Source organism: Oncorhynchus nerka, linkage group LG3 (assembly GCF_034236695.1).
Source record: "Oncorhynchus nerka isolate Pitt River linkage group LG3, Oner_Uvic_2.0, whole genome shotgun sequence".
NCBI classification, from domain to species: Eukaryota; Metazoa; Chordata; class Actinopteri; order Salmoniformes; family Salmonidae; genus Oncorhynchus; species Oncorhynchus nerka.
The window spans coordinates 55,893,049-55,907,139 of record NC_088398.1 but is presented as its reverse complement, the minus strand read 5'-3'; the positions used below and the strand labels follow the sequence as shown (position 1 = coordinate 55,907,139).

General features: G+C 41.6%; 1 protein-coding gene across 1 annotated transcript in view; it reads left to right on the top strand.

Annotated features, from left to right (window-relative positions):
* The window catches only part of vwc2l (von Willebrand factor C domain containing 2 like), a 29,623-nt gene extending 17,971 nt beyond the window's left edge, over window positions 1-11,652 (top strand). Inside the window, exon 4 of the mRNA XM_065006204.1 lies at window positions 7,784-11,652. Within this exon, the coding sequence (XP_064862276.1) occupies window positions 7,784-7,935 (152 nt within the window). The 3' untranslated portion in view covers window positions 7,936-11,652. The remainder of the gene's footprint in view (window positions 1-7,783) is intronic.
* The last annotated feature ends 2,439 nt before the right edge of the window (window positions 11,653-14,091 follow it).

Here is a 14,091-nt window from a genome sequence, read left to right as displayed (position 1 = left end):
CAGAATGATGAACGAGGTTAGTGTATCTATATATTTCTTGCTGATCTTATATTATTTTTTGTGAGAGTAACATTTCTATTGTATTCATTACACATTCATTACGCAAATAAACGTGAAACCTATAACTGTTTCAAACTCAACCCATATACACACACACACACACACACACACACACACACACACACACACACACACACACACACACACACACACACACACACAATACAAAATTATTAAACTTTTATGACATCGAAACCAATGAAAAGATGATCTATTTCTCTATGTCTGTCTTTTGATGCTCAGTCTTCAGTCTCTTTCAGTGTTTTATGTTTTATATAAATCGTTACCTTGGGGGGCAGCATGACTGCTAATGAGGACAATACTAACTGCTTTAATTAAATACGACACACTAAGCAGAAAAAACACAGGCTCAGATTGGCCCATTGATTACGGGGCATCCAGAGAGAGCATAACTGTGTGTGTGTGTGTGTGTGTGTGTGTGTGTGTGTGTGTGTGTGTGTGTGTGTGTGTGTGTGTGTGTGTGTGTGTGTGTGTGTGTGTGTGTGTGTGTGTGTGTGTGTGTTGCTCATAATGGGCCCCTGGAGGGCCCTTTATCTCCATGTTGCCCTGATGCCCTTGTCAGTCGCAACCAATCCCCAAATTATAATTATAGAATTCCGATGGCTCATTGGCTAGTTATAGGAGTCAGGGCAGGAGATATGGCTGAGCCAGCCCAATCCAAGAGATTGAGAGAGGGAGAGAGAGAGAGAGAGAGAGTAGCTGGCTGGTCTGGTCTGGTTGTGGCTCATTTGGTTTCATTAGCCTCAGGGGCTGGATTGATCAATAGACAACTGGGACAATCAAGGATCATGAACGTTATATGCTGGAATGGCATAATGTTTTAATTATCATCTGATTATGTATATTTTGTTACCTGAGCCAAATACCCACTATGAGGATATAGTCTTGCTGGTCAGAATTCATAATGATAATTTTGCCCTAGCATAGGCTAACTCTATCAAAGGAAAAGCCAATCGAGGGACTGAACTGATGGTTGATCAAGGAAATCCACATTAGAGTATCCACTCAGGATATTGCTCATTGAAGAATATATAGATAGATGAATAAATACATTTCCCAATTTAGACTTCAGAGGAAATCAACATATTATCTACCTTAAAATGACTGCGTATTTTCCTTTGTCGCGTAGTTTGACCTATATAGGCTAAGCTCTCTGACAGAGGGTAACGAAGGTGTACAAGGAAGATGCCTGTACACACACACACACACACACCCACAAGCGTGCACGCTACACACACACACTGGGCCTGCAGCTGGAGGAAGCACTAATCCACACAGACAGGATACGGTGACGCCCTTGTGGCGGTGGCATTTAAGCGAGCCTGCCATCTCCACCCCCCTAAGAAACCACTGCCAGCTCTGGCAAGATTATTCTCTTGAGCCTGGAGTGTGTGTGTGTGTGTGTGTGTGTGTGTGTGTGTGTGTGTGTGTGTGTGTGTGTGTGTGTGTGTGTGTGTGTGTGTGTGTGTGTGTGTGTGTGTGTGTGTGTGTGTGTGTGTGTGTGTTTCATGTAATGCTCATTCCTGGTGTACTGTGGGAGGATAGAGGACAGATCCATTCTTGTAGCCTATTCCAGTTGGGCGTCTTTAGGAGCTTGCAGGAGACAGAGAGACATGCCTTCTCACTTCGCCTGCTCTTGAGATGATGGCTCGCTTCAAGACTACAAAGCCTCCCTCAGCTTGGATAGATAGTATGCATATCAAATGGAACCCTATTTCCTATATTTACCTTAACATTTTAGCCGTTTAGCACACGTCCTTATCCAGAGCAACTTACAGTTAGGATACACAAGTCTCTGAAGTCCATGCGGACGTGACCACACGCACACGTACACACACTTTCTGATCCCACTGTTTTGCATGCTCACAGAGCTATGATAAAGTCTGGAAAACCAAACAAAACGTTTCCATATGACCCCTTAGATATGGCGACCAGGCGTCCCTGATTTCCAGGGGCAGTACCCTATTTTAGTGGCTTGTACCTGGCTAGATCTGTCCCCGAAAATGTTCCCGATTAGCCCTCAGAAAGTAAAAAGCAACTCTGATGTTAAATTGTCACTGATATTTCAATAATCAAACGGTGTGTACAATCACATTTGCATGAACTGTTAATGATCGTTTTACCAAGTGATACATTATAACTACCGCATGAACAACCATGCCCATGGCCAGAGAGTGAATCCAACAACATAGGCTAAACCGAATTTGTGTGAATAAAAAATGACTAGATTAAGAAAATTGTGGAGGGGTAATCCATTTCTGTGTTATAATTAATACAATTCATTGAAAGGACTATAGAGAAAATGTATTCTTAAACGTAGTTCCATGCCATTGTTTTTATCGCGCTGCTACCGTCCCCCCAAAAAACATTTTCCAAAATCTGGTCACCTTACCCTCAGAGGACTGCACCTGACACAAAGTAGTGCACTATATAGAGGGTAGCGTGCTGTTTGGGATGCAGACATAACCATGGAGAATGAACTGTTCCATGCATCAGCAGACACATGTTGACTAAAGTACCCTAACATGTAGAGGGCTTCATCAGGCTTTCTTCAAGGTTTCCTCTTAGGCAACTGAGGAGCTGAGGAAACCCTCAGCATTATGTAACTGTCTGTTAGGTTTTGCTTTGAACAACCTAGCTATATCATAAAGGGATAGAATATGAATTTACATGCAGAATAATGTAAATGTAGCCTACATAAAGTTGTTTTTCACTTTTACAGGGGAAATACACATGGAAATGAGCTAGTCTTATAAGCTTTTGTCTTTTACTGTTCATCTGAACCGTCTGTCACTGTAACTTCCAGGTGGACAGTCATGTGACAACACACAGAGACAGCTGTGGACAGGTAACATGCATCCCTGTTGACAGCCCTGACAGACAAGCATTGGCTTTGAATTGAGCAACGTCCCAAAGTCCCAGAGCCTTGTCTTGTCAATCTTCTGCAGTGATAGGCAGTGGAGACTGTGTCCTTGCTTGTGGATATGTCCCAAATGCCACCATATTCTCTTTATAGTGCACTACTTCTGAACAGGGCTCTGGTCAAAAGTAGTGCACTATAAAGGGAATAGGGTGTCATTTGGGAAGTATCTTGTGCCTTCCTCCTGCTGTGACTCTCCAGTCGTAAACAACCACACTTGGCAGGGCTGCTCGATGCTCACTTCTCTCATCAACCTCTGCCCTGTTTGTCTGTAAACCATGCCAGCTATACTAAGGATCATGCCATTAGGTTTGTTTAGTCCAGCAGATACAGTAGTCACAACTTTTAAAAAGTAAGAGTCATTGAAAATAAATGTCATTTTTTCGATTATCAAATTGACTGCCTTCGAATTGAGCCCAACCCAGGCCTAGAGACAAGATATTTGAATGCAATAAATATTAGACCTTCGAGAAACACTGAAGTTTTGTCATTGCATATTTATAATTCTGCTGGTTCATGTCCCTCATGTGGGGCCCTGTATCCTATTATAATGTGTAGAAGTCTATGATCACTCCTAATATTATCCTATGTGGTTTGAACAGACAGTTAAGCGTGCATTTGAAACGGGACCCATTCCTTAAATAGTGCACTACTTTTGACCTGATCGTTTTGGACAAAGACAATGTCATTGTGAACTTGCTGGTCACACAAATCAATCAGTAAAGCCATTTCCCTGAGAGTAGGTGGAAGTGTTCTGCTGCTAGAAACGATCCTCGGAATAGGTTTAGACTGAAAGGCCCGCCCCTTCAGAGAATCTAGAAGGTTTTATAGATCTCTGTTGGACTGTTTAAAAGAGCGGCTCCAAAGTCACCGTCACACCAATTGAGCCACTGATTGCTTCGTTTCAATGATTAAAACTGGAGAAAGAAAATTCCTGCCACCACCTGCATGCTCTCCTGTAGCAGGATAATAAAAAGGTGCTGTTTCCTGAAGATTGTGAGCACAAAACCTGAATACTAAAATCTATCACTGTGGTTGTTGTGTAGAATAGCTATTTATGAGATTGCAAAAGGAGTGGAAAACTATGAATCCTCGGCTACGTCCCGGTTTATATATCTCCATGCTCCCAAAGTGTGCACTTGTTCTCCTTCCGCCCAAAGTGTGCACTTGTGCACTTTCCTGCACTGATTTGAAGGGAAATTACTTGTATTCGAAATATGGTGGAAACTCCCACTAACCCATGCCTCCACCCATCCAATGCCTATAGATTTTTGGAAAGTCGTGGATGAGTGCACACTTCAGAAGAAAGGAGATCTTATTGGAACGCACCCATAGAAGGCAGCAGGGTAAGTCATTCACAAGCCATCTGATTATCAAAAACACAATCTGGAGATAATTAGCTTTTCCATAGATATTAAATAAATCTTGGGATAAAAGGAACACAAATCTTATCTGAAGAAAAAGGGAACCGCAAAACTAATGTAATCTCAAGAAAAAACAGATTCCGCCTTAATCATTCATCAGGATTATTTGCTGGTGTAATAAGATGTTGGTGTGGTGTATGGTAGGCTATGGTGTGCTGGGAAGTTCTGTTCGAGGAAGACTTTCTAGAGAGGCTGCAAGGCTTTCCTAATCTCAGCACCCAGAACCAAATCTCATGTGCGCACTGAAAAACATGAATTGTTAAGTCTGTCACAGGTAGGATTGCAAAGCTACTGGTAATTACCAACAGTTGAAGTCGGGAGTTTACATACTTGGAGGTTGGAGTCATTAAAACTAGTTTTTCAACCACTCCAAAAATGTCTTGTTAACAAACTATAGTTTTGGCAAGTCGGTTAGGACATCTACTGCATGACACAATACCTTTTTCCAACAGTTGTTTACAGACAGATTATTTCACTTATAATTCACTGTATCACAATTCCAGTGGGTCAGAAGTTTACATACACTAAATTGACTGTGCCTTTAAACAGCTTGGAAAATTCCAGAAAATGATGTCATGGCTTTAGAAGCTTCTGATAGGCTAATTGACACGTATTTCAAAGCCTACCATCAAACTCAGTGCCTTTTTGCTTGACATCATAGGAAAATCTAAAGAAACCAGCCAAGACCTCAGAAAAAATTGCGGACCTCCACAAGTCTTGTTCATCCTTGGGAGCAATTTCCAAACACCTGAAGATACTGCGTTCATCTGTACAAACAGTAGTACGCAAGAATAAACTGCATGGGACCATGCAGCCGTCATACCGCTCAGAAAGGAAACGCGTTCTGTCTCATAGAGATGAACGTACTTTGGTGCGAAAAGTGCAAATCAATTCCAGAACAACAGCAAAGCACATGGGGACAAAGAGCATACTTTTTGGAGAAATGTCCTCTGGTCTGATGAAACAAAAATAAAACTGTTTGGCCATAATGACCATCGTTATGGATGGAGGAAAAAGGGGGAGGCTTGCAAGCTGAAGAACACCATCCCAACCGTGAAGCACGGGGGTGGCAGCATCATGTTGTGGGGGTGCTTTGCTGCAGGAGGAACTGGTGCACTTCACAAAATAGATGACATCATGAGGCAGGACAATTATGTGGATATATTGAAGCAACATCTCAAGACATCAGTCAGGAAGTTAAAGCTTGTTCACAAATGGGTCTTCCAAATGGACAATGACCCCAAACATACTTCCAAAGTTGTGGCAAAACGGCTTAAGGACAACAAAGTCAAGCTATTGGAGTGGCCATCACAAAGCCCTGACCTTAGTTCTATAGAAAACTTGTGGGCAGAACTGAAAAAGCGTGTGCGAGTAAGGAGGCCTACAAACCTGACTCAGTTACACCAACTCTGTTAAGAGGAATGGGCCAAAATGCACCCAACTGATTGTGGGAAGCCTGTAGAAGGCTACCCGAAATGTTTGACCCAAGTTAAACAATTGAAAGGCAATGCTACCAAATACTAATTGAGTGTATGTAAACTTCTGCCCCACTCGGAATGTGAATGTGATGAATGTGATGAATGTGAAGAAATAATGTGAATGTGAAGAAATAAAAGCTGAAATAAATCATTCTCTCTACTACTATTCTGACATTTCACATTCTTAAAATAAAGTGGTGATCCTAACTGACCTAAGACAGGGAATTTTTACTAGGATTAAATGTTAGGAATTGTGAAAAATTGAGTTTAACTTCGACTGTATGTAAACTTCCGACTTCAACTGTAAGTTACCAGAATCTCCAGTAATTTTGGTAATTAACAGAAATTCTATGGCAATCTATTATAAATTTGGTAACTTATAAAAATAAAATTGTATTCATAGATATTAAGAATGTTGTTATATCTGTGTCTATATTGTCGATTAGCTTCTAGTATATGGTTCAACAAAACTAGCCTAATTAAAGTAAAAAGCATCTAATCAACAATGGCATTTTTAGTTAATTATTTCAGTTAACTCTTCCAACTATTGACTTTTCTTCACAACTGCCACCAGTTTGACACCATAACATTGGCAACAAATATATTTTGACATAATAAAATAAATGTAAGTGTGTAAAAAATATATATATATTTCATGCCGACACCAATGGTATTCACTAAGTTGATGGTTTATATTTAGGATCATGTTTTACAGCTGTGTCATAAAACAAATGTAATCATCTTATCTAATTTTCAAAGATTTTACATGTGATAAGTCCACACAGAGGGTCAGAGATAATTACAGAAGCCTGTGACACCACTAGACGTCTTGTGATGGATTGCATACAATCCTTGAAATATACCAAAATTCTGGTAGGTGACTGGTAAACTTCTTAAGTTTCCAATAATATACCCTCCCTTTGCAACTCTAGTTAAAAGATACCAGTAAGAATATGATGTAGGGGAGCTTTGTGTTTGAAGAAGACTTTGTAGAAAGACTGAGGAGGTCTTTCCATGCAAACTATAGCTCTGTGTTAGCTTTGTATTTGAGAAAGGATAGCGGAGGCCATAAAATGCAGACTGTAGCTCTGTGTTAGCTTTGTATTTGAGAAAGGATAGCGGAGGCCATAAAATGCAGACTGTAGCTCTGTGTTAGCTTTGTATTTGAGAAAGGATAGCGGAGGCCATAAAATGCAGACTGTAGCTCTGTGTTAGCTTTGTATTTGAGAAAGGATAGCGGAGGCCATAAAATGCAGACTGTTGCTCTGTGTTAGCTTTGTATTTGAGAAAGGATAGCGGAGGCCATAAAATGCAGACTGTAGCTCTGTGTTCAAGAGGGACTTTCCACAGAGGCTGAGGCGGCCTTTCCATGCAGACTAGGAGTGATTAATCTCCCTCCTGCCCCTCAAAGCAGCTTTCTGTGTGTGTGTGTGTGTGTGTGTGTGTGTGTGTGTGTGTGTGTGTGTGTGTGTGTGTGTGTGTGTGTGTGTGTGTGTGTGTGTGTGTGTGTGTGTGTACTCCAGCCCTCTCTGTGCTGCCAAGCCGCTGCCTGCCCTATCTGCCAGCCTCCTCTGCTCGCGGTGCATTAGGATGCAACGTGTTCTACGTCAAGGGAGAGCCAGGCTAACAAAAGCGCTTTAGTGTTGCAAAAACAAGCCCATCGGTGCATGCCCGTGAAAGGATCTGTGCATCGGTTCTGACTTCAAAACTCCCCAGGCAGGGTTCTCCACATCACTCTGCCATCCTCTTCTAACAGAACCCCCCCGAGAGAACCACCACCACACTCATTTCTCCTTTTCTCTACCCCCTCCCTCTTTGTCTTTCTTCCATCTCTCTCCCTCCCTCTCTTCTCGCTCTCGTCCTTTCCTCCCATGAGGCAGGTCCAAATTGCTTTGCCGGAACGACGATCATCCCAGCCGGTATTGAAGTGAAGGTGGACGACTGCACCATCTGCCGCTGTCACAATGGGGACTGGTGGAAGCCAGCACAGTGCCTGCGCCGGGAGTGCCTCAACGGCCAGACGTTGTCATAGAAACCCCTCCCGGGACAGTGTCGGTGATGTGCGGTCAGGGAGCGCTCCTGCCTGCTGCTGTGGCAAACCAACAATGCCCTCATCTTGTGTTATTGATATGATATGATGGACAGGACAGGAGCCCAATTCCTTGGCAACTTTGGCTAGGAGACTGCATAACTAGCTGAAATGAAAAGCTCTTGTACACAGTACCTACACACCACCACAACTTTAAACACAGAGGAGAGGAGAGAGCAGGAACTTTTATTGAGACTGTTTTTTCCCTGTTTTGACTGTCTGACTATATATATTTTCTGATAATTACTTCTTGCTTGTGCTGCTTATAAACACAATATATTTCATGAACTAATTTCCTCCTAACCGTTGGCACTGTTAAAATGCTCAGTTGTTTTCTGTAAGTCTGTAAGCTTGTTGTAGCTCTCACTCACTTACAGGTGTTTTGAAAATGAGATCTAGGAGGGTTGAACAGGACACAATGACCGGACAACCAGTAAGCACACAATTCATGGCGCTTTTAGAACAAATGGGTCTGGTGTTTAAATGGAATAAGTGAGATGTCTTCATCATTTCGCTCCAGTGTGGTTTACAATGGTCACCCAAGGATATCACTCACAGCTCTTGGCTTCTCACTTCTTGTATGATCTCTGTTTGAGTCAATAACTAAAGTTCACTCTTGGGGATGGGGTCACTGAAATGAATGACATACAATGTCAGCATCCCGATGTGTCATCTGGGCTGGCAAAAGCTGCATAACCACAAACAGATCCCCTCAGTTACAGTATTTACAACACAGAATATTATTGATGAGACTGTCTTTGAGGTGCTCTTCTCTGCATGGGGAGAATGGAGGCCAGTTTTATCCAATTTATCCAACCAATACATTAGTAAGTGATAAATCACTGGAAAAAGTAGAAAAGGGAACCAACTTTACTTACTACAGGAGTTGAAATAAGGTCTTTAGTTAGAAGCCATGCAACCCATAACAGAGGGGGTAAAAACTGCTCCAGCATCAATACACTACCGGGGCCATTCCTCTTGGCTTAATTGCCTTTATTGTTTTCCCTGACGGCCCAAACCAACAAAAAATATTCCTCCCTCCGAGCGAACAGCTTGAACTTGTTATCTAAGCAATTAGCGAGCCAAGCAGCGGCCTGCTTTAATTTCCCTTAATCAAGGAGTATTCAGGCCGGGCCTCTCTGCTCTCAGCAGTACGTCGCCCGCCTTTCGTCTGTAGGCAGAAGCCAAGCACCAAGCACACTCGGCAACAACTCTGAGAGAGACAAAGGGGGAATCTGCATATGTCTTCTTGATGCTTCAAAGCAAAGGAGCACTCAGACACTCACACATATGCACACACACACACATACTTGTACGCAAACCCTCTCGTCCTCCAGAGGCCCATACACACAGCTTGCACAGTACTGGTAATTCCTTTTCACCTTAAAACATGTTGATACATTGTACCCCAAGAAGAAGCACTGAAGCCAATAAGGCTCTCGCTGAGATAAAAAAAAAAAGCTCCTATCCTCCCGTTTTTAGATTACACAATAGATTGTTTAAGCTAATGCATTGCTTTGCCTATAAATTCCTATTGGTTTCAGCATCACACTCCAACCAACTCCACCCAACCTGTGTAGCGTGCACAACACACGCTCTCTTTCTTTTTAAAATGATGAATACTAGTCATTAATTCGAAGGCGAATCTCCCACTAAGCACATGCAATTCATCACTGATACTTTTTGTATGTGTTTCAGTGAGAATCCATTCCTGTTAACCTTTTAGAAGCTATTCCTCCTGTTTGATGGATGAACTACTTAATAACGCCTTCCAGCTCCTGGTAATGAGACAGAAATGAACACAGGAGACCCCTGACTAGAGGTGTCGGAATAGAATATCACATAGTCTACATCCCAAATGGCATCCCATTTCCTTTGGGCCCTGGTCAAAAGTAGTGCACTATAGAGGGAATAGGGTCCCATTTGGGACACAAACAACATATACCTTACCTAACGAGCCGACCCTCCCAAACATATCTCTGTCTGCACTGCATCCACAGTATTGTAGACTACATTCTGTTCTACTCAGCTGCCTGCAGTCTTATTATTATTGAATGATGGGGAATTCAAAAGATGAACGAATGAGGGAAGGGGACTTAAATTTAGATTGCATCATTATGGTTAGAGTTGCTCAAGTCATTTTTATCATGACCTTGTCTTGTGATGAATGAGTCAGTCATAATGAGAAGAGAGACTCCATTTCTCAAGCCAGAATACCTACACAAGCAATACACATCACTCTACAGGTCCATACATTGTATGAGACTCCATGACACCTTTATCAGTCATCTCTTTTAATTAGGTCTATCGTAGGCCTGATATCTGGGTCATTCATTTTTATGACCGGATATAGATTGTTTCGTCCTCCTTTATTATTTTGTGTATCTTGTGTAGAACGAGGCTGCTAGCTATCTTTTAATTTCTCACCGTTTTTTTTAGCCCTTTTGTCTTTTAATGGTTGCTCTCAATGTAAAGAGCTTCATGATTTAGTAGTAGTGTGGGTTGTAGGGTCAGCTAACCTGTGATCCCTTAGTACCTCCCTCAAGCTCATGCAGAGCAGACCCTCCGGTCTTAGATCATGTTGAAATTACCCCTCTCACATCGATAACAACTCATTATGATACTTTCTCTCTATTAGCGTTGGCATTGTTGTTTGTCTCGTGAACATTTATGCAATGATGGAAGGAATGTCTTATTAGAGTAATGCAGAAGGACACATTCAAGAATGAAGGTCAATAAGGCCGTAGTCTCGTACTTGTTTTTAACACCAGTTACCACACATCTTCTTAAACAGGTTACAACAGGGAGCTTTCAGAGTGGTCCAACTGTACAGTGACCTTCCAGTTTGGTAGGAAAACATTCTGAAGTGTGCAGTAGATTTTGAATCCATCTCTGAGACCCCAGCTGGAGTGAAGAATTAGCCTTATTGAGCAATGGTTAAACAAATGTATCAAAAGATAGTCTGAGGGAGCAGTCAATATCCCTGTTCATTTTCTGTTCATGGTCTTTTGTGTGTGTCTGGCCTTGAAAGTCTAGCCTACTGCTCATGCACTCACTAGCCTGACAACCCACTCCAAACACTGCTCATTCACCGCTTGTCACCATGCTGTAAAGGTGTACCATACCATTGCTCTTTTCATGAGACACCGACTTATTGTAGCTGGACGCTATGAAAGATTGTTCTATTGCTTTTTTTAAAAACTTTTTTTTTACAGAAACTCTTATATAAAGTGTGCCTGAAAACCAACAAGAGTACTATCTAATATGGAGAGAAAAACACTTAAACAATCAAACTGTATTATTACATGGGCACTGTGGGTTAGTCCTAAAGATTATACAAATATTAACTCCTACTGTTATAATTTAATTAGAGCCAGAAATGATAATAATAAAATAAAGACAGGATTTGTTTGGAAGTACCAAGACACACAAACACCTCTACACCATAGCTTAGAAGACATAGTGGGTACATCTAATCAAACAGTCCAGATGTTTATTCCAAATGAAATTAAACAACCCTTGGTGCCCTTCATGGTGTATAATAACTTGTAAATACCTTCAAAATGTATAATGTGTGTTCTGGAAATCAGAGGTGGAGAAAAGAAAATGTGTATTATTTATGAAGACAAAAACTATTTTGTTAAAGACTGAAAAATAAGTGTTATTATACAGCAAAGGTGTGTGTGTCGATTTCTTTCCTTCTTTTATTCTTCCTTCGCACTTCTATCGCCCAGGCGGAAACACACTCCTACTCAGGCTCAGGTTGAGAGTGCACAGATTGCAGATACTGAACAAGTGCAATTCTTCACCACTTTATTGTAGGAAAGGTAACTTCTTGTTCAAAATATGACCTCTGAATGAAACGTAGGGTCTGTAATTCCCTGCACCACAACTGAGACAAACATAGTGGGGGTAACATTTTACTTCCAATTCTTCACCTCTGACATGGACAATATTTCATATGACTTACAACTGAAGCATCATGCTCTTTCACATCCCCATGTTTTTGGGAACAAGAGAACAGGATGCATTTCGCTAGCTCTCCACAACCTACTAACACCAGTCATACAAACCATGCAGAGGTCAGAAAATAACTCTTTGGAGGATAGGGCCTGGCTCATAGCCTAAACCAGGAAAAAGAGGATACTGGTTTGGGTGTAGGTCAATGTTATTGATGTATGGATAGAGGACATCATTTCAGAGAAATCACATTTCTGAGGTCTACTAAAGGAAGTGAGTCAGGGTTTTCCTCTGTGTTTGTCACAAATGGCACCCTCTTCCCTAAACAGTATAGTGCCCTTTCCCCTACTTTTGACCAGGGCCAATAGGGTTCTAGTCAAAAGTAGTGCACTATGTAGGAAATAGGGTTGTCATTTTGGATACACACTTTATATCTGCTTAAACTCTCTGGTTCTATGTCGCTTTCCTATTCATTACCAGGCTGAGCTGAGGTTCTGTCTGTCCGCACCACTAATTTCCCCCTTCCACCTCCCGCATGCACAGGAAGGGGGAAGCAATTTAATGCGACACACAGCAATCAATAGCAATTAGGCCTATCCCTGACTAATCCTATTGAGAAGGAGAGGGGCATCCTGGGAGATAGCCAAGTGAGGATGGCTATGTCCCAAATAGCACCATATTCCCTATATAGTCCACTACTTTTAGACCAGATCCCTATGTGAATGGGCTCTGGTGAAAAGTAGTGCACTATATAGAGAATAGGGTGCCATTTGGCACATACCCAGGACCTCGGGGCTCAGAGACAGAAAGCTGCAGCAGCACACCTGGGTACAAATACTATTTGAAATCTTTCAACAACTTTTGCATCTAAAGCTTTAGCCTGCCTGGAGTGCCAGATACGCAGGGTTTGCCGTTTCGTCACTGTTTTATTGCTTCCATTATGCCAGTCAAGCTCCATCAAACACAGATGAAGTATTCAACACAGATGAAGTAAATGCTTTCAAATACTATTTAAACCCAGGTGTGTAAAGCAGTTGACTGTGCTCTGTCTGGTGGGTAACACTGGTTGGTGTTTTTTTCTCTCGTCTTCTTGCTGCCAGAGACAAAAGGAAAATAAAACTTGTTTGTTTTCAGTTTCCACAGGAAGTGCCAACTTGGTGACTAGACGATTAATTGCTCTCCTGTTTTCTGCTCTACTCTTCGTCTCGCTTTAGAATCGATTTTTTGAGACCCCCCCCCCCCCATCCCCCACCCACCCACCTCTTAGTTTTAAAGGGCTGACACTCCCAATTAGATGTGAATGAGCCCATTCCTACCAGGGATAGGAGAGTTTGTATTGGATATATATAATTAAGATGAATTACAGTCGGGACAAATAATGCATTCCCTTGCAACTATGTAATTTTGTTACTGCAACAATGGTGTTTATTTTGAAGCATACCATTCATTCTGACCAGTCCAGAGGGAAGAGGTGACTTTAGTGTTGAAAATGTCTGCTTTCAAAGACAGTTTGATTATTTATCTTTAAAGAAAATTGCAAGTCATAGAAAGCAGAATACGCAGTCACAAACACAATTCAATCTAAAATACATTCAAAGAAAAGAGTCTTCTCAAAAGCACTGACGTTATGAAAAGATCCCCAGGAGAAGAAAATTGACAGATTTTCTACTCCTTCATTCAAAACACTGAAAAGTGCTGAAATGTTTATAATCTTTGATCATCATCGAGCAGGGAGGTATAAAAACATCAACACAAAGAAAAACGTAATTAACTTATGTTTGAGCTACAGACCAAAACTTTCCAAACAACAAGTCATGGCTTGTGGTGGTGGGTGGCTATATTTGAGGCCACAAGCATGGTGGCATGACGGCACCAGAAATTTCCCAACAGTCAGTGAATCCCCTTACTTCTAGGTTACAGTTGAAATACAATCACAACTGTCTGTTTATTCTGAATAGACCCTGATGTCATGTTGCAAGCAGACAGAACCAGTCCAGTGTAATGTTCATTAGGCCACAGAATAGAAAAAGTTTAAAAATGTCAAACAAAAACGTTAGCAAATTGATATTTCTTATTGGACCATTTAAGTCCCTCCCAATTTCAGCACATTCTTCTCAGTTTGGTGTTTACCTGGTGTGT